Source organism: Aythya marila, assembly GCF_965140915.1.
Source record: "Aythya marila genome assembly, chromosome: 1".
Taxonomy (NCBI): Eukaryota; Metazoa; Chordata; class Aves; order Anseriformes; family Anatidae; genus Aythya; species Aythya marila.
This window is the reverse complement of record NC_139042.1, coordinates 56099114-56127054: the sequence shown is the minus strand read 5'-3', so window position 1 is coordinate 56127054 and position 27941 is coordinate 56099114. Positions and strand designations below refer to the sequence as shown.

The 27941-nt window shown below is 41.5% G+C and overlaps 1 protein-coding gene across 2 annotated transcripts; it reads left to right on the top strand.

The window, feature by feature from the left end:
* Positions 1–8: 8 nt before the first annotated feature.
* Positions 9–27872, top strand: GGACT (gamma-glutamylamine cyclotransferase). Of its 2 annotated transcripts, XM_082774802.1 has the most exons (3): positions 24–61; positions 26184–26239; positions 26681–27872. In XM_082774802.1, the coding sequence occupies exons 2-3, from the start codon at positions 26218–26220 to the stop codon at positions 27142–27144; spliced, it is 486 nt and encodes a 161-aa protein (XP_082630928.1). In that variant the 5' UTR covers positions 24–61; positions 26184–26217; the 3' UTR covers positions 27145–27872. The 2 variants fall into 2 exon arrangements, with proteins under 2 accessions (XP_082630929.1, XP_082630928.1); XM_082774803.1 differs by lacking the exon at positions 26184–26239 and having other exon boundaries at positions 9–61.
* The last annotated feature ends 69 nt before the right edge of the window (positions 27873–27941 follow it).

Sequence of the window (27941 nt, the reverse complement as noted above, 5' to 3'; positions counted from 1 at the left end):
CACACGGGACGCGGCCGCGGGCGGAAGCGGAGGCGCCGTGAGGCGAGGGCAGCGCTGGCGGGTGGGTGCCGCGCGGCAAGGCGGGGGGGGGGGGGGCGCGTGACGCGGCCGTTAGCGGCCGTTGCCCCGCGCCCGCAGCAGCCAATCAGCGGGCGGGGAGGGGAGGGGAGGGGTGGGGAGGGGAGGGCGGTTGGGCCGTGGGGCGGGCGCTGAGGGAGGCTGCGGCGCTTGGCTCTCCGGCGAGACCTTGTGAGGTTTAGGGGAGAGTTTTGGCCGAAAAACCATGTCTGAATGTGAGGGAGAAGCAAAAGAAAGCCGCTTAGGTGTGGAAGATGAAGAGAAGCTACCAATCTCCTCACAAGTTAACGCTTTAGAGCGTTAATTGCTTTGCCTGCATTGTGTGGACTGCATATATCTTTCTTTTTTTTTTTTTTAAATCTTGGCTAACCTCCTGAGTATTTCATTTCACTGAACTTAATTTCTCATCCTTCCCTGCATCCCTTTCCATTTTAGAGAGTTGTAAACCTTCTGCTTCTGACTTCAGGTTTATTTAGCTGTGTCTGTGTTAACTTCAGGCAATTAACTTCCTCGTTTTTGGCTTTAGGGTTTCTAATTTTCTAGTGCTGTAACTTTCGCTGTCCTTTGAGAATACGAAGGCAGCAACTTGTATAGAGCTTAACTTGCAGAGACGCAACTAGGAATATCAATCCGTACAACCCGTTTTCGTGTCAGGCCACGTGAAGAGTGGACCTGTCTTTTTATGCTTTCTAGGTTAGAGTTAAGCACTCAGTCAACCCGCAGAAGCAATTTCCTGACAATTAAAATTGTTCACAGCGTGACATAGGCCATTAAGAAAGGCTTCAGGTTTAGCATATCTGAATGGGCTTATTTCCAACTTTCTTTTCCCCTCCCCTTAAGAAATGCCTTATGAACCTAGACTGCCTTTAAACCCTATGTATCCTCAGCCAGCACTGATCTCCTCTCCCTGTATGTGAGGTCCAAGTTATGTTAAAATGAATGTGTCTTGTTAGCCAAGCGTATTACAGCATTCTGTTGCCATCCATAAGTAAAATTAAGCAGAACAAATACCTCAAAAGCTGAACTGTCAAGGGTGCTTACGTGTTAAAGAAATTAACTTCCAATACGTTGCTTATGTCTGAGAACCCACATGCTATTGCCAATGAATATTAAGAAGTTCATTTCTGTGGTACAAGAACTTCATTTTGCTTGGATTCTTGTTGCCTGTTTGTTCCTCGCTTTCCAAGTTACTGTGATGTTCTCCGTCAACTTTGCAAACAAGTTTCTTTGATTCTGTTCAAGAGGTTAAGGCTATGGAAATATCGAACAAAGCTTTGCTCGATTGCAGAAGAGAATGTGTCACATCAATACGCGTCATGTTGTTTGATCCTTACAGTTTTTCTTTCAGTGCCTTCTTTACGTGTGTGGTCAGATTCAGGGTAGAAATGTTGCTCTGAATACTTGGTTTCCTGCAGTATCTGCTTTTTATCCTTCATAAGGGATCATCGCTTCAGTTCATGGTTTCCTTAGCTGATTTCCAACTTGGAAGGCTAGGTGCCTCCGGAGAGTACAGAGCACAAACCAGGTCTGTTTTTGCACCAGACATCCTGCTGTCTCTCCCACCCACTGTTTTGCTGAACACAGCCTCTTCGCTGAAAAAGTGGTGTCTGGCGTTGGCATTAGTCCTGCTCTGAGCAGGAGGCTGGGCTTGGTGACCTTCAAAGCTTCCTTCCAACCAACCTTCCTCTGATCCTGCCTATATGTTTTCGTGACTCCCATGATAGTTAGTAACCGAACTGTCTGTTTCAAAAGAATTTATTTCTCAAAGGGACTTGCATCTGACTGCTGTTGTAACCCTATTTTTCCCTCTTCTGCTGTTTATATGGTTGTATTTGTTGTTCTTAGGGAACTTCAGGGAAGCGAGAGGTTAGGTGACTGCCTGATTTCTGTCTTAAGTTTGTGAGTGTAGGTACAAGTACAAAGGTGCAGTCAGGAGGGTGTACTGGAGTGAAATATGGGAATAATAAATTTATTATGATATTATTATGATATTATATTATATATATTGTGGCATTCACCTTCTGGTACTAGCTCTGGTTCGCTTTTGCTCACTGATGGATTATCCAAAATATTTGTCTGTGTAACCATAAACAGCATTATAGCAAAAATATACCTGATTTCATTGTAGTTTGAATGTCATCACTTTTTTTGGAGCAATGTACTTTTTTTTTTTTTTTTTTCCTTCTAACTCGTGTCCTGTTTTATGTTTCTCATGTTGTAGAAGAATATGCTCCTTGGGCTTAAATCTGGTCAAATACTTTCATAATTCTTGCTGTAGGTAGAATTCAGTCTGAAGCTTGCATGACACTTTCAGTGACATGAACTGCTTGAGCAGAGAACGCTTGCCATGACAAGATGCGCTTTTTATACGAACAGATTCTACCTTTTTTGTATCTTGTAGAGTATATTTTTCTCGTGCTTCTGACAAAGAGGGTGAGTATTAGAAAGATAATTAAATAGGGGCCAGAGTGAATGTATGAATGTAATGTTACTGAGTTTGCAGATATAATACCTTCATTCTCTCTCTTTCTCTCTGTCTCTTGTGCGCTTAATAGCTTTTTTTCCTTCAGGAGCAGAACGATTAAAGCAGTAGTAAATTACTGTCCTTAAATCAAGTCTGTAGCTATTTAGAATTCTCTGTTCTTTTTCACTCCAAAAGTTTAATTACGTTTTATGGACCATGTCAAAAATGGCTCTCTTTTCCCCAATTCCGAGCACCAGGTAATGCTAAAGAAGGACAGACTTTACCGAGGCAATATAACGTTCTATTGATTTACCATTACGGTGTTTTTCAAGAATGCCTTTTACATTAAGATTTTGGCCATTTTCATTTCTTTTCTGAGTTTGTCAGCTATTTGCTTTTAACATCTCAAGAAAAGCACGCCAAATATCATTGTCACTCCTGATTTCTCTGTCTCACTCTCTCTGGAATTACCTGCACAACAGCTTTTTTCCTGCAGCGTTTTGTCTGTAATTGCTGGTGACCTTTACTAACAGCTGAAGTTACCCATGTATTACTGCCTTTCTGACAGCAGTTCTTGCCCACGTGGAATCGTATTTTCTCATCCCTTCCCTAAAGCATTGCCTTTCCCACTGTTACCTGTGTGCTTCCAGTCTAACTAGAGGGGACATCATGCCGTGTGCACCACCCTTCAGCTGTGGGAGGCTTTCTGCATTAGCACAGTGTTGCAATTCTAAATATGTGTGTCATCAATTAATAGCAGAGTAATTGCAAGTCACTCTGTCATCTTTCCCTCCACTCGTCTTGTTTGGTCTTACAAGAACCCCACGACTTTTTGTCGTAGTATAAATAAAGCTGAAAGGGACCTCAAGAGTCTCTAGTCCAGCCTCCTGTTCGAAGCAGGGTCCCCAGTGTGGGCATGCCAGGCTGTTCAGGGCTTCATCTGATGTGTCTTGAAAACCTGCAGGGATGGAGGCTGCACAACCTCCCTGGGCAGCTTGCTGCAATGCTTGTCAGTCTTCTTCATGAAATCCCTTTCCTTGAATCACGTCAGGGCCTGTCTTGTGCCAGTCTATGCCTGTTGTTCCTCAAACCCACTGTAACCTCCTCAAAGGTGTGGGAAGGCTGCTGCTAGGTCATCCTGGAGCCACCTCTTTTCCAAGAGATGAACACACCCAGTTTCCTGAGCCTCTTTACAAGGCAGTGCTCACCCCCCGCCTGTCTTGGTGGCTCTCCCCTGAACTCAGCAGTTTATCAGTACCTTCCTTGTGCTGGGGGGCACAGAGCGGATGCAGTACTGCAGATGTGGTCTAGTCAGTGTCAAGTAAAGGGAGAAAATCACTTGTGCTTGCTGCCTTTCATGCTTCTGTAGTCCAGCAAGGTGTATTCATGAGTTAAAAGGCAGGGAAGATAAGATACCATCACTGGCACGCCAGAGGAAGCATGGATCCCAGCCAGCATCACCCAGGCTGACACGCTGCGCTTCCAGCCAAGCTCTGGCTCTCCAGTGACAGTCAGGAGTTTGGATTTACTGGTAGTAAGGAAGGAGACATCGATGTTCACTTCTCACCACCTTTAAAACTCTCACCGCATGTATTTTCCATGAGTCTCAAGAATGCCTGTTGGCATTATGGTACTTTCTGGTAACACTATCGAGGGCAGTTCGAATAGTGTTTTGGCATGATATAAAAGCCAACTCTTTTCTACCAAACATTTGCTTCTGAGCTAGCCTCAGTCTTCCATGATTCCTCTCTTGGATCTCTCTATACCCTGGGTATCTGGCTGTAGCTCCACTGTGGCCATCTGCATCACAGGGACTACTTCTCTAAATATCTAGTAAAATACATCACTTGTTACATTTTGCCTTCTGGTAGGCAGACCAGTTTGTACAGCACTTGAATTATATACGCAGGTTTTATTGTTTCTGCTGACAATTCTGGTAAGAATTGTGTGCTTGTATCTCACCAGCACTTCCTCCTTCAAAATGGATCGTGGCAGTGTGTAGAGAGTATGTTACTACTTCTGATTTGCAAGGTGGTTTCAATCTGATCAGGTTTTGCCTCCCCCGCTTCAGGAGCTGAAATATTTTTGGTGTGGGCTTAATTTGATGTGCTGAGACTACTCCTGCTGAATCTGCAGCTTTCCTAATAGTGTTTTAAAAAAATAAAAATAAAAGTCAAGCATGTATATACATGTAAGTCTCTGCAGAATTGGAATATGAATCCAAATCCATAATAAAACTATCTTGACATTACCAACATTAATATTTATCCATATATGGATACCATATATGTTCTTTTATATTTTTTTTGCCCATAAATAACATCGTTTGGTTTTACTGGGTCCTATGGGATTCAAAACAGTGCCTTTCTTAGGTTCTGCAGCCCACAGTTCTTGTATTACACAGTGCTGCTAGAAGGCTGGTATTTTCAAGCACGTAGGTTGAACAGCTCAGCCATTGCCATTCGGTTTTGGAAGAGCACTCACTTTGTGATTGCGTCCTTCATGATGTCTGCTGGTGACGACAGTTTAGGTTTATTTTAAACTGTTTTAAAGGATGGAACTCGTTTTTAGTTAATTTTTTCCGCATGTATATTTCTGGATGTTAACATATAGAATATGTAGAAGCATGAAGCAAAAGCTGGTTTTAATTGAACTTGGGGTTTCAGTGTACCAGAAACTCCAAAACTTGACAATGCAATATAGAAGCAAATTATTCAGGAGAGCTTCAGCATCAAACCATTCCTACGGGCACTATAAAGTGAGATTTATTTACCCAGCCTTAATTATCTACTACTTCAGGTGCAAGACTTGCATTTGAAATGTGAGTTTCATTTGTAGCTGATGGTGATGTAAAGAGACGTGAGCTGAATCCCTCAACTCTTAAAGCCTAAGTGACCAGCATAGATTCCTGACTTTAGAGTATTAAATGCAATGAATACTGCTCTCTGGTTCATAAGAACTTCTCAACACCATTCTTTCTAAGTTCTTTTAAACTGAACCCAAGGTTGTTTAATTGCATATGTGGATACTGAAATTTAGTGTTAAAATCAGGGTGTGATCATGATCGTGTCTTGTCCACAGTGAGATATTATTTTCTTTCGCTCTCAGATTTCAAGATACAGCCCAAAAAAATGTATTCTATCCACTCTGACTTCTGTAGTAGGAGTTTTGTTGTTGCTTGGATCTCAGAATTGTGTGAATTTCTCTAGAAATCAAAGGTAACAGGTTATATTATTTCCCATCAGGAGAAGTACAGCCCACATATATAGTAATTGGACTGAAAGCTAGCATGAAAGTAGAAATAAACCAATTTTGTTCAAAACATTGCTGAGAAAAATAATATTGGAAGTGAGATTATAAGTAGTAAGTGAGAAATAAGGGTCTTGTTTCGTTTCTGTGTTGGAAGAATGGTGGCTGTGGTGGCTTTGAATGACATTTAGATGTGCTGACAAGTGTTTCGTGTTAGTCGTGATATGAGACTAAGGCCATGCCAGAATTTCATTAGATAATAGCTTCATTAGAAGAAATTACGGGTTACTTTAATTTATAAGGAAATGGCAGATAGGCCAAAGTACATAAAGGGCCCTGGTTCAAGTTGTAATTCTCTTGTCCTTAATTCCTTTTTAAGTCTTTAACTATTTTTGTCTTTTTAAATCTAATATAACTAACTGCATAACCTGCAATTCACTGTGGGTGCTGTAATAGGACATTTCAGATTCTGGTAGCACATAGCGTGCTTTGAGCTCGAAGGCAAGTGTTTAAGGCTGCTAATGGTTGGTCTAGCGGCTTTGTTGTGATTCCTAAACAAGAATTTATGAAGTCAATTGGTATCACAAGAACACAAGTTTGCAAATTCAAGTGGTTTGCAAGTCTAGAAGTGTGACTGGATGATGTTGACCAGTAAAGAACCTGATTCTGTCAACATCTTTACAGGTTTGCAGTGAAGTGATATTTATTTTACAGGATATTGGCTCCTTCATTAGGACCTCTATAATTTTAGCTTTTAAGACACGATGTAATTGCCCTCCTCTCTACTACCTCTTTTTTTGGTGATGACATTCTGCTGGCCTCCAGCTTTTGCTTCTTTTCCTGTGCTAAATGGGTTATGGAGCTATGCACTGGCAATAGTATGTTGAATGAGTGCCAGAATATGCTCTCTTGTTTAGATTTATCCAACCCAGCTCACCTGGAACAAGTTGTTGCGTAGTGAGGCAGCAGGTTCTTGGCAGTGTTACCATCTGGAAGAAACAGGAATCTCGTGGTGGTCGTGAAAAGCTCATGGAAAAGGAAAAGGGATGTAAGGAGACTTGAGAAAGGTCTAAATAGTGTAAGCATCCATAGTAATGACTTGCAGATGAAATTATTGTGGTGCTGGGTGTTTGTCACAGAGATTGGATCTATGTTGGGAATAGGATTTGAGTTCAGATTGGAATCAGTACTGGAACGATTGGGTGGGAAAACTGAAGGCAACTGACAGATTTAAGCAATAGCACTTGGGCATGACACATCATTGGATGAGATGATTATCAGAGGAAACAAAAGAAATGACTTACCATGGTTGTCAGCTGAGATGTGATGAGCTGAGTTGGTCTTGGACTCCTAGATAGCAGTAGGAGAAGGTTATAGGTATAAGGTTTCTTTATTCCCCTGACTGCATGCCTGAGCAGGTCATAGTGCCAGCACAAGGGGGAGAACACGGATATGAGTCTCCTTTTTTTAGTGTCAGCACAATCTTGGCCTTGAGTTATTCTTCAAACAACAAACTTATTTGGGGCAAAAGAAAGACTCTAAAGAGGATGTGACAACCCTACAGAGAGTTAGCAAAGTGAAGTGAAAAGAGATTTCCACCCAGAGATTACTAGGTGGAAAACAGAATCTTGCAGTTAATGTCTGCATTTATATACGTTCAAGAGTGTATATCAATTTCTATTGATTTTCTTTGAGGCAGTATTTACTGGAGCCAACAAAATTGAGATTTTCTGTAGAATGAGCAAGTAAGGATCCGAGCTCAGTGTTGCATAATATTTCTGCCGAAAGGGGATGGAGTGTGGCAACATGTACTTTGAAAGCAGAGCTTTAAAAATACATCACCTTGCACTGTGCTGTTGTCTACAGCACTGCTCTGTGTCGTGCTGCACGTGAGGTGTGGAGATAATGTTCAGTAAATATTATGTTTGGATGTGGGAATAGGAGAATAAGTAAATTAAATTTAGATGGCATTGCACAGAGCTAAGTCTGCACTGTATTAGGAAAATGTATAAATACCTGAGAAGCTATACGAATGAGAGAAATGTTTTGACACAATTTATGGAGTGGAGCCCCAGGCTTAATTTTGCCTTAGCTGAAAATTACGTAGGGAATAAATCCCAGCAGGACATTTATCATACACATACACGTTTCACACATCAAACCACCAACCTGCTCCAAGGCTGCAGTGCTTGCTGTGATGTAGTTCAAATCCACCAGCTAGGAAAACTTTCAGAATATGAATCCAGCCACTGGCCAAATCTTTCTGAAGCTCATTTCAGACATGAAAAATAACATAAAGTTATAAGCTTATGAACTTCGGCCAGTTGGGAAGAGTGTCTTTGGGGAAGGTGATATGAAGGACTCAAAAAGAAAGGAATCTTTTGACTTCTGTGAACTCTGTGAGTAACGAGACTTGTTCTCTTAATCATTGTCTTTAACAGGAGTGCAATTCAAGAGAGACTGAGCATAAAAGAAGGGCAGTTAAGGAACAGTTAAGAGATTAAAATATACTTTAAGTTAATGATTTATTTCTTTTGATTAAACTCTCCTAGGGCACTGGACTATATTCTGTGTTTGTAGTTCCAGACATAATAAAGTTCTTAGTAATGTGATTATTTAAAGTTAGGTAAAGCTTCAGAAAACCTGCTTAACAGAAACAAAACATCTTGGAGAAGAAAAATAGGTGCAGGAAAAAGACAGAAAAGGTTTTTGGTGTTTTCCCATCTTTTTAGTATGGGGCTTCATCATGAGATACGCTTGCTGGCTGTTTTTTCCTCTCCCTTTTGTTCTTGTTTACATATACCTTTACTTACCGTGTTGAAATATCAAGAAATTTAGGTCAAAATATATCTGAATCCATCTGCTTATCTAGTCTGTTATTTTACTGCTAGGAGACACTGTATCTTTTAAGTATGCTTAATGACAATTTACTACATTAATGGGTGGCTCCAAGTATCTTTAATGTTGTACCTGATTAATTTCTACACAAGTTCTTTTTCCAATTTCTCTGTATCAAAACAATGACTTAATCTCTTTAATTTGTCCAACTGTAGTCTATATTGTCTTACACGTAACTTTGGTTTCAGCATTTTTGTATGTGAAAACCCAATTAGGATCCATCATTTAGCTGCCTTTATCAAAAGCTATATTATCATCACAGTCACAATGAATATAAGAAGTATTTATTCAACAGTTCATCATCATTCAGCTTTGAATATTGCTAGCTATCACAGAATAACAAAAGGTATTATCGTTATATTTTTGATGTAAGAACTTTAAATTCACGTTTTTTTTGTCTGTCATATGATTTAGAGCATAAAGTTTGTGACTGGCCTTTAAATTTTGTGTTCATCAGTTATGTTTTAATTTTAAATTTGTCTTTTTGTGGCTGACCTTCAATGTTGATGCAACCTAATTGTAAACAGGGTTCTTCAGAGTGGTGCAGCAGACACATGACCTGGTAGATCTGATATCAGAAGAGAGGAGCAGATGATATTGCCTTCAGGATAATTTGCCTTTCATGACTCTGCCAGATCAGGTGATTTGGTCTCGCATTGAACAGGTCAAACAAAAAATTATCTCTTGGGCTAATTTTCAAGGCTGTATATGGGGAGGATTGTTTCTTTGACATTCCTTCCACCCTGCTCTACATCTCTCCGTTAGCCCACCGAGAACACCAGCCCAACCACGTTTTATCACCTGGCTTTTTGTTCTAGGTAGTAGTGATGCTTTAGGAGTGTGTTTAGGAAAAAGTGATGGGAAATATTTTCAGTGACAGTGGAGCAGACAGTCTTAAGACTATTTCTGATACGAGATCGAATCATTTAACTTCTCAGTAATCTTGTAGCTTTGTGATCTGTAAAAACTCAGCAGCGTGTTAATAACAGCATGCACAATTACTATTTGCTTCAGTATCTCTTCTTGGATCCCAGCTTCTGATTATTTCTGTGTTGTGGGCAGAGCTGCTGCTGATGTAATTTGTGTAGCACAATATAATTGCTTACTTAATTTTCTTTCTAAGAAATGTGTTAGCGTTTTTTTGTTTTGTTTTGTTTTGTTTTGTTTGGTGAAGACCTGTGGCCTGAGTCTGTACTACAACCGTATGCATGTGTAACAAGTTACCTGTGAATCTCCAGTAATTTCAGTCAGGTCACGTGTGCAGAAAACAGTCCATGGAAATAAATGCATGTGCAAAATGTTCTTGTGCGACTAGAAGACTAACATAAGCAGTTGCCCCATTGACAGCTTGGAGAAAGCCTGCAGGAGGGTATAGATTTTCAGTTAATTTCTTCAGTTAATCAGTATCGGTGATTTACCTCACCACTTCCTTGCTAACAATAGAGCAAATAAAACATTTTGCCTATGAGCCAAATATTGTTTATATTTTTAAAATCTCTAATAGCAATTATTTCAGAACTTCTTGCGATTAAAATCTCCTATCTGTGAGCTGAGAGCAGTAGTGTTTGAGAAGAAAAGTACATAAAATTAAGAGGTTTGAGTTTAGATGCAAATTTATAACAGCTTTTATGCTCAGTATGCAAAATGGGATGGCTGTCATGCAGGCTCTGAAGGATGAAAGTCTGTGTTGCTTTTTACTAGAGGAGCAGAAGCCTCCAGCAGGGAATGGCAGTAGTGAACTCTGCAGCTGTTCCAGCTGTGGTGGTGGAGTCCTGGGTCCTTTACTTTGCCTTCTGTCAGTGCTTTATCAGGCCAGAGGTGGGTAACTGTGCCAGAGGTACACATGATCCAACCAAGAGCAGCTTCAGGATTAAGAACAGTCTTTCAGTGCACCATCTCCTAGAAAGCAGAAAAATTAGATTTGTGCACTGTGCTTGGAGAGCTCTAACCCATGTCTCCTTGGAACATTTGATCTTGCTGTAACTTGGCCTTTTGAAGCTGCATCAAAGCACAGAAGGCAGGATCTGTGGGGTCAAAAAGCATTCGATGTAGAACTTCAGGATTATATCTGCGAGTATATTTGGTAGGAGATATGTGGAATGGGTGGGAAGCCAACGTTTTGTTCTCTCTTTTCAAAGCTATTGCTATTTGGAAAAAAACTCCAAGTAATTGCATAGTGTACTGTCTCTAAACAGGTTAAGAGCAGGATGTAGAAATCTCTTCTTGAGGTGGCAGTAGATGGGATCTAATGACTGGACCACAGAATTAAGCTCTTTCTGTTCTTCTGTGTTCTCCATAAACCTAGTGTTCCTTTCCATGCGTAGCATATGAATTAATCTGCTGTTTATCTTTACTCTTTTAAAGGAGAGCTAAGAGATTGCCTAATCCATTTCCTTGGCAAAAGGCAAGTTTAGCAGTAATACTGTTGTTTCTGACAGAGATTTGACTAACCTGCTGGATAGTTGATAGCCCTCCTGGATGGTCTAGGCTCTTCTTAAGCACTGTGCTTACCAGGAGGTAGATTAGTTCTAGTGTCTCTATTTGGAATTTAAGCTCGCTGGCTCTTCTGTAAAAGTGGATGTAAAGCAAAGCTTTCTGCCTTTTCTCTTACGGCATGCTTTGATACAATTAAAGGCATGACCTATTTGCTCTAAAATAAATGATCACAGTACAGTGTTCCCTGCTACCGCCGCCTCATGATTTCTTGGCCTATGATTGTCCTCTCTCTTCTTTCTGTCCAATTGATCCCATTCTTAAAAACTGTGGTGCCCAAAGCTGCACGTACTACTCTGTGACCGGGTCAGAGTTGGAGTTTCTATTCATGTACCTTCCTAACGATACACTTGTTTGTATATAAACATTAGGGTATTTTTTTCCAAGAGTACCACGTTGTTGACTCATGCTGAGTTCATGATCATTATAAGTGCCAAATCTCTTAATACGGAGCTGCTGTTAAGCTAATATTTCCCCAGATTTTGTTTACGCAGTTGAATATTCCTGGCTAATCTTAGAACTCGGCACTGACCTTACTTGAATTGCTGCTGCAGAGGCTTGTGAGGCACAAGATTAGCTTTGTGCATTGTGGCATCACTTGCATTTTTCATGTCAGTCAGTATTTTCATTACTAGTATTTCCCTGCTACTTGAATGAGTGTAACAAATTTTGTGCTTATTTCTAACCTACGTGCCAACAGTTCTTGTTAAATGATGTTTTTTTCTGGCTTGCTTATGAGAATATCTTGAGTAACAGCGCCAAAAGTTCTACAAAGGTCAAGATAAAAAAACTACCATAGAAGAAGACAGATTGGTTTTCAGCATCCACGCATCTTACCACCTGTGGAAGAAGGAAACTCTAACTTGTGTATATTCTAAATATTCATTTTTATTACTGGAAGGTCTACATCCCTTCTTTCTTCCACAGAAATTCATGTTGGAAATAGTGGGTGGCTCCATCCACATGCTGTCTCCTAGGTCTGTCTTGGCAGCCTTTTTCCTATCAGCTTGTATGGTCACCAAATGCTTGCATGTTTGGAAGAAAAGAGCTCCCAAAGACCTGATTGTTAAATTATTTTGCTCTTTTCAAAAGGGGTAAGGAGTTGTAAAACAATTGGCACTGGTTTGTTTCACAGAAAGCTTTCTCTCTCTTTCTCTCTTTCTTTTTTTCCCTTTCTGAAATGCTGAAGAAGCTGGAGAAGAAGCAGAGTTATTATATTAAATAAGTCATGCGTGTAAAACTTGTCTAACTCCATTAGTCCACCAGACCTAGGTAGTCTCTTTTAAAAATTATTTGTTTATGTTAACATCTGTTAATTGGGAGAAAAGCTCTTTTTTATTAATGATTCAGCATTCCTCTTCTCAGGGTTCAGCTTTTTTTCTGCTTTCCATGAATTTTTTTCCATCAGCATTTTGATTTGGAGATACTGTTCTCTTTTGATCCTGGTTTACTTAGGCTTGAATTGCTTGATTGCAGCATTCAAGGTTGTGTTGCTTTCTTTTCTTCTTTGATGACTCAGCTGTCAAGTACTTGTCAGTTGAAAAGTAGCAAATGCCTCAATGGAGCACAAGGATCTCCTCCAAACGTTGTCTGCAGATCCTAGATAGGTGTTCACCTGAAAATTATTCCTCTGTCAGTGTTAACCTTTCTGTACCAGCTTTAAAATCCACAGTGGCAGGACTAACACCTGAATACCCACACCCATAGAAGTTCCTGTAAACTCAGTGAGAAAAAATATGGACAGACAATGTGAGTTCTGGAAAGTTTGTTGTAGAAAACTTATAATTAGTGGAAGGAAAGTGCCAGTTTTAATGTGTTTTTCAAAGTGAATTTGAAATATCTTGACCACATCTTGTGCAATATTTCAATTTTCTGATAAAGAATTTTCTTCTGAAATAGAATCAAAATGTTCCGAAGGCTCTGAAGTATTCCATTCATTTGTTGTAATACAGTAATTTCGATCTTTGTATAACAAGCTTATGACTCTTCTGAAAGTTCAGGATTCCTTTTTTATTGGAAAAGCTGTATTTAAAAAAAAACGTAGCACAACTTTAATCGTGTATCAGTTGATCAAAATGCCAGCCGTAATGCTGCTTGGGTTTTGAAATAAGCATCAAAAGCTGAAAAAGCTTTAATTCTCTATGCCCATTATCTGACGTTTAGAGTGAATAAATGCATCTACTTTCATATTAAAATAATGAAGTATGGGGTTACTAATTGTGACTGTCTAGGCATCTTCCATGAATTTGTCATGTCTTTTATTGGTTCTGTCTTGCTGATAAAGTGGGGAGGAGGAGGGATTAAGATTAATTACATCTTCTCCGAGATTAATTTTTTTTTATTTAGTATCTTGGAGAACCAGGGAGCTCCAAACAGTAACACGCCTCTCTCTGTCTATTCTTAGTGAAACCATCATGATAACTGATTAATACAGCTGTCCTAGGCTGGATAGAAAAGTAGTGATTAGCCCATACAAAAATTGCTTGCAATTAACTAACTTCTGGTTTAGAAGAAATGACCACTTAAAGCCTTTTTGTAAAATAGGTGTGGGATTTGGCTTGCTCAGAATATGGGAATACAGAAGAATTTTTGCTTTGCTTCAGGTCTTTCTTCACCTTGACTAAGGGACAAAGGCTTTTAGAGACCTTGAGTTCATTTTTTAAATGACCCATTATGGTCAGTTAACTGATAATGTCTCATTTAGCCACTAAAACCATCTACGTGCATCATTTCCCTTGATTTCTATGGTTCCACTTTTATTTGAAGTATTTCTGCCTTAAAATCAAAGCGCACACAACTGCAGAGCATTGTATACGGCGTTATTCTGGTGACACCAGGTGTTGAAAGTAAAAAATGTAATGCATTATGTATTCAGAAGCATGCCTGCGTTAATTGATGGTTATCTGGAAGTAAACAGTCAAGTAGGGAAGCGCTGTCATTTCGCAGTGCTTCGAGTGATCTGTTTTAAAAGAAACATTCACGTGTTGAAAATCAGAAGCAATGTGTTATTACTCGTCTTTTTAAGCCATATCAAAAAGACAACGTGAAATTCTTGTATGATTTCTCTTCTTCCTGTGTCTTAGGTAATGCGCTGTTTTGTGATTTGCAGTGCGATCCAGTATAACTAGTTAATTAGATTATTTATTTTTCATAATTAGCATCACTAAGTGATTATTTGCTTAACACAGAAGTAAAATTAATTGAGATTTCCAAAGGTCCCTAGATGCCTGCTGTCAAATCTGGGATAGATTTGTTCAGAATAATACCGTTACTATGCTTGAGGATTTTAAGCTGCCATAGATTGCTATGCTACATGATATTCAGCAGGGCAGTGGCATTGGGAAGACAGAGACTGACTTGTTCAAGAACAGCAATAGAATTCCTTACTGTCAAGTTGGCCCAAGCAGTTGCTTAAGAATAATTGGTATCTTTTCAGCAGTGTAGGGATAATGCTTAACTTTAATTTTTTTCAATTAACTGAAGTCAAAAAATATGATACTTGCTTAATCTGTAAAATCAGCTTTCCATTGTGAAGTATATTAGATCTGGAAGCGAATGAGTGTTCACCCAGAACTACTTCTTGAAGCTCCCAGACCTGGGTCTAAGTAGGCTGCTACTTAGACCTCCTGGGCCAAGACCTTTCAGGGGAAGCCATCCATTTTTAAAAGCATGGTGCTGAATTCTTCATGGTATTTAGTGGAGGTTCGTTTAGTCATAAAATGAAAACCTGTTCCTTGGATCAAGCATGAATAGCCTTCACAGCTCAAGTTTTCTAAGAAAAGCTGTTAGAACGTCTTGCTGGAGATGAACTTCTGATGGAGACGGGTGGGTAAATGGCAAATTTTATGGCTGTGGGAGAAGCTTTTAAGAAATGTGTTCGGCTCTGTTTTCCTTTTATGAATGAAGAAAATGATCAAAGCTCAGGTTTATGAAGTGGGTTGAAGGCATACAGGAATGATGATGTTGGTGCATTTGTAGTCAGAGGAAAGAATGGCTTTCTGCAAAAGCATATGAAGGAGCCGGAATGGCTTTTGGGAGCACCAAGCCATCTCATCTACCTGGAAAGTGGGGCAGAAAATGCAAAGCTGCCCCCCTTTGCTTCAAATGAAATGCATATGTAGAGACACATTTTTGGTCTGATTTTATATGGTGCAAGTATCTTGTCTGTTTATAAATCTGATATTTATGATAGACTTTCCGGTGTAATGTAGGGCAAGGTACTTTCACAGTGTCACAGAAGCAGTTGCCTGTTTTTTTTCTGTGAATCAGCTGCCAGATTCAGTGAATCAACTGAACTTCTCTTACTGATTAAGTTTCTGCAGAATCTGAGAGTTTCATTCAAAACTTTAGAAAAGATTAGTTTTTGTATTAAGCCTTTTTTAAAAAAATCTCCTCTAGTGAATGTCTATTTTGCCTAATAATCCACTGTGGCAAAGCTCTAATGGAGGTGGCAATGATGGGGAAAATCAACAGATGACTTTCCTTTATTAAAAAAAAATACAGGTTTTCTCTTCTTTATGTACACGCATAAATTGTCTGATGTATGTGTAGATTATACCTGGATAAGGGCCTTGCATAACACAGACTACAACATGAATAAATTCAGCCAAACAAACCTGTCTATAATGATCCATGCTGTATGGATCATCATTGGTGTCACCTTTGTGACCACATGGCTATGCTCCATTCTGCAGGATTGACATTTCCTAGAAGTTCCTTACATGCTGTCCACAGCATCACTTGTACATGGCATTCAACTGAGTGACTTGTATTCTGATCTGAGCTGACCTGAGAACAGCCTGGCATCTCTGTGTCTCAGGTGAGACTTCATCACGTTATTGCTACCACGTGAGATGAAGTTGGCTCTTGGAATCCAAGAGGTGATCAGAAACCGAGGTCAGATGGGTTGCCTCACAGGCTGGTGAAGGCATCACCAGAAGCAAATCCAGAAAGTTTCTGACCCCATGGCATGCAGAAACTCTTCACTCAGAAGCATAAAGTCATAGGACTTGCCTTTCCTATCCTGCTCACCCTATTCACTGACACTGCAATTGGAAAAAGTAAGGTATGAGGAAGTGAATTGGTGGGTACTCTGCTACTGGGACCTATCTGGAAAGGTGAGATCCCAATACAGCAGAGAATAAAGCAATAATTATCAATTATTGTCTCATTTCCAAAGCAAAGCATGGAAAAGGACAAACAGGGTTTCCATTATCACTTCTGTCTCAGGTTCCACTGCACAGGCAGTGGATACTAATTTGGCAGGTACCCTTTTCAGGCTGAAATCTGTGCAATTCCCTTTGGTCTGCTCTGTTGACTACTAATGTAGCCAGTTTTGCTGTGCTCATTACTAATTATTTTGTCCCATATCTGAGGCATGCAAGGAGGCTGTTGTGAGAAATTAAAGCTCGTCTGAGGATATGCTACTTTATACTGGAGGCTTAAAACACTTTTGCTTGGGATCTGCTCCAGTCCACAGCTGGCTACATCTTAAGCCCTTGCCTGAGGCATTCAGCACTTGCTCCAGCCTGTTATACTGTGATATTTACTTGTCTGCCCTCCATGCCTCTTTCCCCAACACTAAGTCTAGATCTGATGGAGAGATGTAGTCAGGCACTCTCTGAGATATTTGAATGCCTTAAGGTATGAGTTTTTTTTCCAATACATGCCTAAAGTAACTTGGAAGACTTATGTCCCTAGAATGTTTTTTTTAAACGCCCCTACCCACACTAAAAAAATAAAAAAAAAAAAGCTTTTTCAGCTACTTTTTGCTGTCATTGCAGATGAAAAACATGTGGTTTGTACAAGTACGATCCTTCTCAAAATTACTTGGTGCTGGAAAATATGAAACACACTTTCGGCGCGTGGGACCGAACAGTCATTAAATGCAGACATCTGCAACTGCAGAAAAAGAAGTAATAAACGCTTGCTGTAAGATAACTCGCACAACTGTATGAAGAATGCATGTATGAAGAGTAACAGTCTGCATTTGCAAGCCAAAGCCATTTCAGCCCTTTTTATGTTTAACCCTGATAACAAAGTAATAAAATTGAATGATTGAGGAAACGAGTAACTTTCCAGTCTTTGCATTTATGCCTTTCACTGGTGTTTCTGAGTGTGGATGAGGTCTCTTGCGTGCAGTTTTCTAAACAAGATTTTGCCAATACCTTTGTGGTGCCTCCTGTGTTTCTCTGAAATACTTTTGTTTGTCCTGCCCTCTTTACAACAGTGTCGTGTTGGTGGCTTGCTCAGGTGTCTGTTGTAGCTGATGGAGATGCTGCCTGTGCTGGTGCAGCTATTTCTGCCCAACATCAGTGTGTTTGTTCGTGTGAGAAGAGGAAAATTTCTGATGAAAGGGAATGGCTGGAAAATGACCATGTGAATTTCTGAGGACTGCAAAACATACGTGATTTTTCTCGAGTATTTTCTCCCAGTCTACAGCTTGGCTTTGTTCTGTAGCCATTGTGCGACTGACCAAAGTACAGTGTCTTGCTTCGTTGCTTGCAACTGCTGAGTCCCCACTTTATATCAGAAGTTCTTGTCAGTGCTTCTTAAGCTTGTGTTTCTGCACTTTGTATCATTTAAAGCCATCTTACTTCGATTATGCACTTCATTGGACATCTAATATGTCCATGGCATGAACCACTCTTCCTCAGGATGCATCATGCATGGATCTGATAGGCACACAACTGCTTGCTGCAGCAGGGCCACTAACAAATAAAATAGCATCAGTTCCCAAGGAATATGACCAGTAGTTTCTCTGTGCTGATTACTTCTATTTTAATGTAGGCCACTGTAATCTTCCCTTAAGAAACTCCTTATTCATATACAACTCTTCCCTATGGCTTGCTCCGGAGCTATTTTCATTGCATATTAAATTAAATATTTTGTTGTACTCCAGGCCCATTGTGTTAGCCTTGCCTAAGGAGGAAGCAGGTTGTTTTAATGACATTAGTCTGGCTTTTTTTACTTTCAAAACCACGTTGAATATTATTCGCCTTCTCATTTACTTCCACTACTTGGTTCTGTCCTCCTTCCTTCATCAAGTTAGTAACTGAAATTCCTTCTCAAAGGTCACTGAAAAGAGGCTGCACAGCATGTATAAAACTGCTTTCATCTGTATAAATATTTTATTTGTAAATAATTCTGTCTCGTATACATGTCTATATAATTCAGATGAATATTATATATTGTTTTCTATTACAGCTAGAACTCTGGTTTAAGATGCCTTTGGTTAAGGCTTCTTTCCAGGGATCCTGGACGTTGCCAAGAAGACCTACAGTTAGAATAAATTCTACATGCCATAGTAAAACTAAAATAGCGTTGCTTTTTCTTTTTGCAATTGCAAAGATATATCTCAGTAGGAACACCATGTCAGGTAATTATTTCCATCAGTATTTCTTGTGAGCCTCTTGTGGTTCCAGGAGAAGATTTAAGAACTTCTATAGCTGGTTTTGCTGATTCTCCAGTAAATACAGACCTGTGTTAAATTTTGCATCAGACTACAAAACTTATTTCTGCATCAAGAGACCACATCAGTCCTTACCGGAAAGTCAAGGTTTCTTTCAACACATCCTTACAGGACACAAATTGGTAATTTCTTGTCTTCTTGCTTGTCTTTGATTCTACCAGCCAGGATATTTGAGGTTCTGGTCACTACATCTTCTGGATCTGAAAGCAGTTGCTCCAGTGCCTTGCTATGAGCCATTTCAGGCTTTTTGGATGCCCCCAGAATATATATTTGTTTCTTCCATGTAGCAGATAGCAGACCAATAAATGTATTTGCTTTTAGATAAAGATGCTTTCACAGTTGATGAAGAAAGAGACAAGGTATGTTTCAGATTTCACTGCAAGATTTTGCAAGTGCTTCTTAGAGAACAAAAAATCAAGATCAGGAAAGTTGAAATAACTCATTGGTTTTCTTTTCATGATGATCTGTGACTTTTTATCTTTTTTTATTGTAAACTTAGTACTAGTTTCTAAACAGAAGTGATATACCTCAGTGGGACTGAAGTAATTACAGACATCTGCTCATGGTTCTCTGTAGTTTCCATGTGGGGATCTGTTTTGTTTTGTTTTGCCTTTTAGTGTACTAGAAAATGATGGAAAAGATTTATTACTAAGATAGGGATTAGCTCTTTATTTTTGACTTGAAAAAGGCCTTTTTATTAAATAAAACTACCTGATATGCATACCTTATCAAAGAAAGGCTTGCATATTTAATTAATTAGGCAAGTAAAATAATGGCAGTTAGTGAATTAATCTGATTTGCTTCATTTCCAATATCTCATGTGCTAAATATTACGCTTCTCCACAAGTCTGATTCATGGATTGAAAGGAATGAAGCCTCCCTTCTCTCTTAAAAAACAGAACAACATTCATAACCTATTTCTTAGCCTTAAAAAACTTGACCTGAATAAATTAAATAAAGTGAAGGGAAAATATTTCTGTATATCACAGAAGGAGGATCTGCTGAATATTTTTTTTCCTCATTTTCCAATGTCTGTACAGTGACTGTCTCCAGATCAGTGGTCTGACTTGCTTCAGAGCTTTATTAGCCAGCCAGTAATTTTACAATTCCAGTTTATTAATATCATAATCCTCCAGCTTTCCACGTGTGCGTGCTCAGTAACCTCATCTGTGCTCCTCCAAATGTCAAGAAGGGCTTCTCCTTCTTCTGCTGCGAGTTAGTGGCACGCATACGCTCATGTTGATACATTTTCATTTATATCGTCTGTGTGCCTATACCATGTTATCCACAGCCCTTCTGCATGACCCTGCTTCAGAACAAGCATGCTTGGCCATCATCCCACGCTGTCCGTACCCTTCCTGGCTGAGTTTTTAAAATAGTGTCTGCATTTAACTCTGGTGATTCCTCCGGTACAGCTGGTTTTAATCTTTCTCTCTATTCTTTTGTGGGCCACTGGTATTTTCCAAGAAAAGCACGGTTCTCTATAGAAATTTTATGTACATACATAAATGCTATAAAAGCGTATGAATTACCTTTCCTTGGCCCTTAAAAGTCACCCATCATTTCCCAAGGAATCATAGCCAGAAAAAAGCAGCCTGTCGGGGTTTCCTTAAGTTTCATTTCTACCAAGTTAGTTGGTTTGTGTTTCAGTAACTGGCCTACACTGGTACATGTAGGTGCTTTCCAGGATAAAAAAACAAGTTGAGTACTACGTGCCCCTACTCCTCCAGCTGCCAGGCCAGGACCTCTCGCCCTCATCAGTCTCATCATGAGGCCTGAGGTGGCACCACCTGGATGCTAGCAGAAGTCACTGTGTGCCACCTGGGCAGCTGGAGGCTCTCAGCATCCTTCCCACAGGGCCAACAGGAAGGCATGCAAGGGCCTCCAGAGCAGCCGGCTCCTGCTGCAGGAGGCCACGGCTGCTGAATGCTGCTTGAAAGCCTCCTTTCCAAGTCAAGCCACATCCCTGAGGGACGAGGGGAAGGAAACCTCCGAAGAGCAGATTTGGCTGTGCCGTGACCAGCCGGGCATCTCTCTGCTCCTTACAAAGCATTATTGTGCAGTGGCTTCCCCGTCCTGTTCCAGCACCGCTTTGTGGCGAGGCACCTTGCGATCTAGCACAGACCTGATCTTTTCCCCCTTCCATTTTTCTCTCTCTCCATCTTTTCAGCACAGAAAAATATGTTCCCATGCTTAGGTACTCAGAGTGTTTGCTGCGTTTCGCAGGCTGAGATGCTCTTCCCGATCCAAAACAACTAACTGAACATTCTGGGCATTGGCATGTAAATCAGTGTGCTGACCTCGCTGGGAAAACCCGTCCCAGCTTCAGACTGTATTCTGAGCCTCAGGATGTCGGCGGTTTGAATCAAGGCGGTATGCCCTGCATGTCAATGACAGAAACCACTTCAAATTCACTGTGGTGTTTGAAACCGTACAGGGAGCACAGCTAGCATAATGGGGCTGTGCTATCAGAAATTGTTCTCTACTTTTTTTTTTTCCCATAATGGTGATCTGGTGTTTAAAGTAAATGTTCTTTTTATTTCCTCTGTCTCCTTTTGAATAGATATAACAGCTTAAGCCTCCGTGTTAGGGGGGTGGTTTGACACCAATGTGTAGGTAAGCACCACCATGCCACTCTCGCTCCCCCTCCTCAACAGAACAGGGGGAGAAAAATACGCTGGAAATGCTGGGACGTCTTGTATGCACCATGACAGTCACTGCCTCTGGGTTGGAAAGCTTCTGGGCCACAAGTCTGTAACCCAGGCACTGTCTTTGTGTCCTGAGCTTAGCTCTTGATGAGGAATCTGCTGTCGACCACTATCACATGTGGGATATGTGGCTCGTTTTTGTTGTGACTTGTTGTGGTCATTCTTATGTCCCATGTTTTTATAGAGAGCTGTTTGTTTGTGTACGTGGAAGACAAACGGTCCCTTCTGTAAAACCTTTACTTCTATTTGTAGGTGATATGCAGAAGCCCTGATAGCTCCTCTTCAAGCTTAACAACTTCCACTTGTTTGATCTGTGTCCCAAAATAACAGCTGTGGACTCCTTTTCTCCGTGCTCTGCCCTGAGCTCAGTTTAACTACTTCTACAGTCCACAAGTGTATGAGTTGTGGTGTCAAAAACTTGATACAATAAGCTGTTAGAGGCTTATACATGTATAATGATAATATTATTACTTAATAATAATGCTATGACAAAACAGTCAATAATACTGATCTAGTATCATGGGTGTGCAACTATTTCTTTTTTACCAACACAGTTTGTCCACATCCGTTGACTTTCCGTTGTCTTCATGCTCCTTTTCTCATCCTCCTTACGTGCTTCCAGTCCCCTCCAGTCTCTGCACTTTAACATTTAGCAGATTAAATGGTCTAAAAATGCATCCGGTGTGTTTCTGCAGCATGTCCTGGCATCCTTTTGTGTGTGGTGGCTTTAGCTGATTGCAATTTGGAGCCCTCTTTAACTTTTACTTTGGGAATGAAGCTCTTCCAGTAACAGTAAATATATATATAATGAGATTTCTCTATGAAATGGAGCTGAAAGTGACTGGAAACGGTTTCAAACAGATAAAAAGCAAATGCTTGCCCTGGTGCCGAGTCAGCGCGAGGAATTAGAGCAGCGGTGTGATTGATGCCTGTCAGGAGGGAGGGCTTCCACGCACTGGCTCCCGGTGCCAAACATCAGGATACCCAAACTTAAGTGTGGGAGTATTTGTTGGTTTGGGGATATAAGCTGTCTGAGGGTGAAAGGAAAAATCTCGGTGAAGTGCCGTCCCAGGTAGTGCCCGGTAGTGTCCAACGTGGCATTGGTTACCATAATACCGTTGTTTGTTTTCACAAAGCAGCACCTCAGAGTTTCTGAGCGAGCGACTGCTGCGAGGAGACCGTAACCTCTGGATTTCAAAGGAGCCATCGTTTCGCTGCTGCCTCTGTGGTTAATGTAAGAAAGGTGTCTTGCCATAAACTTTTCCGAGGCATTCAGCAAGGTTGGAAAGGGGTCGGCCCGGGCAGGAAGCCCTTGTCTGTGCTATAAAGAAAATAGCAAGTAACAAAATGAAAGCATCAAAGGACCAACAGGATGCATTCCCATGAGTCCTCTCTGGCATGTTAGTCCTGCTTGAAAGTTAGCATTGAGTGAAGAGTGACCTTAAAACTCGCTTCATTCAAACAGACTGGGCTCAAGTTTAAAGTTCAAGGCGTTTTGTTTTTTCACCTGTTTCCTACAGTTTTAAGAAACTTCTGAAGAATTAATGTGTAACTATATCTGGTCACTGAGCCAGCGCTAAGCATTTTTCTCAAGGGAAAATAATGTTACTGTATGGAGGGCGAGAAATGGATACTTTCTGAGCTGCAAGGAAAAGCCTCAGCAAAACAAAACCCGAACCCACCGCTACCGCAATCACAAAGGGCCCAGGAGCCAGCCTGACGCACGGAGTGCTGCTCACTTCAGTTTTGGAAGAAGCTGGTAGGACCCCATCATCATCCGAGTCACAGAGGTTGTGCCACCCCTGCTTTTATCTGAACCCAGCAGCACCTTCTGCCTTCTCCATCATAAAGCTGTTACTTCATTTTCTGATCTTTGCCTCTCACCCAGCGAAGGGAGCAGCAACGGAGCCCACGAGCGGGTCAGCCGGTTGCCTTTTTCCTAGCTGGAGGAGGCGACACGGATCTCATTCGCGTTCCCCCACATCGTTAAATTTTAATGATCCCAGCATGAATATTGCATGAAAGTACTTTCTGAATGGGTTTGTTTTGCCCTGGCAGCTAATACTCAGCGTAAAGTCTGATTTTTATTTCCTTTTTTATTTTTTTTTCCCCTCTAAGGTAGCTCAGTAGAGGGATGAAGTGTCAAACCGGATTAAGTGAGAAAAGGCAACTTTTCATTGGCACTGTAGGTTATCCGTTGAAGCGATGCCGTCTGGAGCTCTTTTCAGCTGCTCAGTGGAAGTCTGTGAAATGACCCTCAAATAAAATTCTGCTCTTTACTCTCCTTGCCACAAGGTGGCCAAAAATGGTTTGAAAGCACAGATATGAGTGCTGGGAATTATGCTGGTGCCTGGAGCAGCCTGCCCAGAACTCAGTACGCAGCGTGCGGGAGATTGAATTTATTACACAGAAAATTATATCAATTTTATTTATCAGGAGCTGCGTTCAGAAAATGTTTCTACCAACTCTTCATTTCACTCACTTCCAAGCTCGGGCTCAGTTTTGTTTTTTAAACTAAACAAAAAGTCAGTGTGATCAGCTTATCCCAAGCAGATGACAGGAAGATCCGTGACCGTGAAGGGGCAAGTGAAGTTCAGCTGCCAGCCTTCTCCTGAAGCCACAACGGTGGAAGTGCTGCGAATTTGAGGCTCGGAAGGCACCAAGTCTGCACGGACTGGGACTGAGACTTCCAGTTCCTACTCAGTCTCCATTTAGCCTGCCTGGTGAATTCATGCACTTAAATGTTGGCACAGGAACACGTACCCAAACCTGGGCTAGTGAGTTTTGTTGTTGCTGCTGTTGAGTTTTGTGGGACCAGCACTTTTTTTCATGCCAGGTGCATTCCTGTAAATCCCTCTGAAGGGAACGTTTCCAAGCAGCCGGACGCTGCGCAGTCAGAAACGTGCGCTTTATTTTCGCCAGTTTCAGGAGTTGTCTCGCTTTTCCCCGAAAACTTTTCGGAAGTTTATCTTGAGATATACAGTAGGGAGAGATCTTTAGTTTAATGGAAATGAAGCATATCTTTTCCCTACAGATGCACCACTCGGCATTGAGCTTTTTATGTGTGTTTTACATTCAGCTTTTTATTTTTTAAGTTATTAACTCTGACAAGTAACCTCTTGGTTGTGAACAATTTAATTCACAACTCATTTTTCTGATTCAAAGTGAACACGAGTGCCCTAATCCCCTAATGGGAATTAATTGCATGTTTCAGTGCTTAACTCTGATCCTTTCTCAATCTCCACTGGGACAAGTTTCTTCCTGAAAGATCTGTGTTTGTTATTCAAAACACAATCTGAAAGGTAATGATTTTTCTTATAGAAAGGAGTCAGACCAACTGAATATTAATGTCCTTTTTATTGTGAGGGAATGAGCTGCATCCAAAAAAACTCATTTATGTCATCAAGGATAAATTACCCTGAAGTATATTTGATAAAATACGGGGGGGAGAAGTGGTGTAGTCTTTTTCCTGAATTGAAAGCTGTTTGCCAGTAAATAAAGGCGCACACCACTTTTACTGAAAAACTGTATTCTGTTAGAGAAAAACTGTTTATTCACCAAGGGAGGAATTGCTTTGCTACTGGTTAAGAGGCTTGCTTATTTTAAATGACACTCCTCCAGGCCAGTACCATACCATTTTTGATAGCCTAACTATCTAGCAATTTATTAAAGTAAGACTAAATAGCTGAAAACACATTAATTTTCTTCTTCCAGTTGTTTTTTTTTTTTTTTTGTTTTTTTTTGTTTTTTTTTTTTTCTGAACTTTGAATGTTGTTTAATAACAAATGGAGCTGCATGTGCTCCTCTGGTGGGCAGTGGCTGGCTGCCCTGGTGGGTGATGCTGAGGCAGGCTCTGAGCAGGTACTGACTGAGGGCAAATTCGGGAAAAACTTCATTTGCCCTGCAGAAAGAAGGGAGAATGAACAGGGCAGAGTGTGAAAAATAGATGAGGACCTATGAAAGTATGATTATTTTTTTCCTGTCTTTCAGGAATGCCAGTCTTCTACCCAGTTTAAACCAGTTTTGAATGTTTTATGCTGCTAGGTAAATTTTGAACAAAATTGTTCAGGGGCTGTTTTCAAGAGATGGCTGGCACATGTGCAAAACAGCGGCTACAGGCCAAGGTGGCTTGAAAGACCTGAAAAGGACTTGGGGATGTGTCTGACCTGGCCTTTCTGCCAGCAGCCATAATTTAGTTTTGGTAGCACTGAAATACGGGATCCCCCCTCACCCACAAGATAGGTGAGGGCACTTGTGCCGACACCGTCCCCTGGTCTGGCCTCGTCAAGTCAGCCTGTGAGGTTTGTCAGCTAGGAGTCATTCAAAGCCCTGAGGAGAAATTGGTGTTTGTTCTTCCCGTCCCCTGGATGGGCGAGACAAGCGTGTCCTTGTGCTTGTGACAGCAGCTTGGCAGCCCAGCCTGGCTCTGGGGGTGACCCCGGCGGCCTCCCCAGCTCGCGCTGGGCGATGCTGGTGTCTGGCGGCCTCATTCACCTCAGCCAGCGGCGGGACCACAGGCCCGGGGCTGTGGGAGCCCTCAGTGTGTCCCCAAAAGGCCTCACCAGCAGGCTGAGCTCAACCTGCTCCCCTGCCAGGCCACCTGGTTGGGTAGCACAGGTTTCTCAGGCCTGGTGTTCAAGGCTTTGCGTTCCCCTCCACAGCCAGCAGCTGCTTTTCCTCCCTGACAAGCAGGGGGGAAATCACCCCATGGCTTCACCCCTGCAAGTTTTAACAGGTGGGATTGACCACAGCTACTTTACCTTAAATGCAGCAGAGCGATATAGTAAGGTGTTTGAACCTGTTTTGTTTTGCTTTGTTTTAGGGTGTGCTAATTGGAGCTTGTTCCCATCGCTGGGATGGCTCCCTGGGTGCCTTTAGGTATGTTACTGAGCGTGGCACCGTCCCCACTGCATGCAGCATGGCTCCAATATAATCACGAGAGAGGGAGGGAGGAAAAAAAAAGAAAAAAAAAAAAAAAGAAAAAAAAAAAGGCTTGAAGCTTTTACTCTGTCTCAGCACTGTGTTGGCTGCTGTCGTGGCATCCTTGGAGAAACAATGGGATGCCATTTGATTACAGCAAAGAACTGCAAGAGGGACGTCCCCCTGCTGTCTGTCTTTCTACAGTGTTTGACTGAAAAGTTTAAGGACCAATTTGAATTTTTAGCACGATTTTTTTAAATGAGATCAATTTTGCATGTGCCCAAACAGCCTCGCACGTACACCCCATCTCGGCGTGCATGCGTTCCTTTGGTCCGTCCTGCACTTTCAGCTGGCCACGTGTGTAACATCCACCTTTTTGTCTTTCTGCTGCTTTTGCAGGTACGATGGCTCGTGTCTTCGTGTACGGCACACTTAAGAAGGGCCAGCCCAACTACAAGCACATGATAAACACCGCCAAGGGGATAGCGAAATACCAAGGAAGGGGCCGCACCGTGGAGAAGTACCCTCTGGTGATCGCAGGGAAATACAACATCCCTTTCATGCTGAACATCCCGGGCACGGGGCACCACGTGGCCGGGGAGATTTACACCGTGGACGACCAGATGCTGCAGTTCCTCGACGAATTCGAAGGCTGCCCAGACATGTACCAGCGCACGACGATGAGAATCGAGGTGGTGGAGTGGGAAGGGAAAAGCAGCGCGGCCGGGAGCAGCGTGATGGAGTGCTTTGTGTACAGCACGACCACCTACCAGCCCGAGTGGGTCCAGCTGCCCTACCATGACAATTACGATTCCTCCGGGACTCACGGCCTCTCCTATGTGCTGCGCGAGAGCAGGGATTAAGCCAGCGCAGCCCCGCCGAAGGCTCAGTAGCGCGGTAGCACCTTCCAGGAAACCCGTAATGCCCTTGTATTAAAACCCGAGATCTCTTGTAACCTCCCAAACCTGGGTGCGTTGGCTCTAGCGTGTCATAGGCCTGGAGGCTGGCACGCAGCCCCGGCTAGGCACAGCCTGCTGCCCCCACTAACACAGCCTAACTGGTTTCGCATGACGCCTGAACCACGCGTATCTGTCTGCGCGCACCCCTCTGGGGGTTTGGGTTTTATCCTCCACCACCCCCAGCCTCGCCTCAAGTACGGGGCTGAGGTGAGTGAAAGGCAGATGAACACACTAATTTCTTCTTACCAGAATTGATAAATTTATCACGTGTGTTCTCCAAGGCGGGCGGCGAAATAATGATGCTGTTGCACTAATAGCTACAACTGATTTTTAAAAATTGTATCTGCAAACAAAGTAAAACACACCTCGCATTTAATATTGCTTTGTGTGTGGTAGGCTACTGAATGTAAACAAACTGGGCAAACAAATGTGTCTTGGGGGAAGAAATGACCATACCGATAGCCTGCACTTCAAGGAAAACCTGAAATTGCTGTAGAAATAGAGGGGAGAGAATTTAACAATGACTATTCCTACTCTGTGATGCAATGTTTTTCTGAACTGGAGATGATTATTTTTAAAACGTTTAGTTTTATGAGAAGCGATATTAAAGAAATATTAAATATTAAAGAGAATTACATTTCAAGTCGTATTTTTAATTTAGCATCCTACTAAGCACTTTAGGTACTATTTCAGTTTAATAA

Excerpts from the sequence above, each read along its gene's own strand:
- GGACT (XM_082774802.1), top strand. The coding sequence starts at position 26,218 with ATGGCTCCCTGGGTGCCTTTAG. Across the intron at positions 26,240-26,680 it reads GGCTCCCTGGGTGCCTTTAG|GTACGATGGCTCGTGTCTTC; the intron begins GTATGTTACTGA and ends CTGCTTTTGCAG.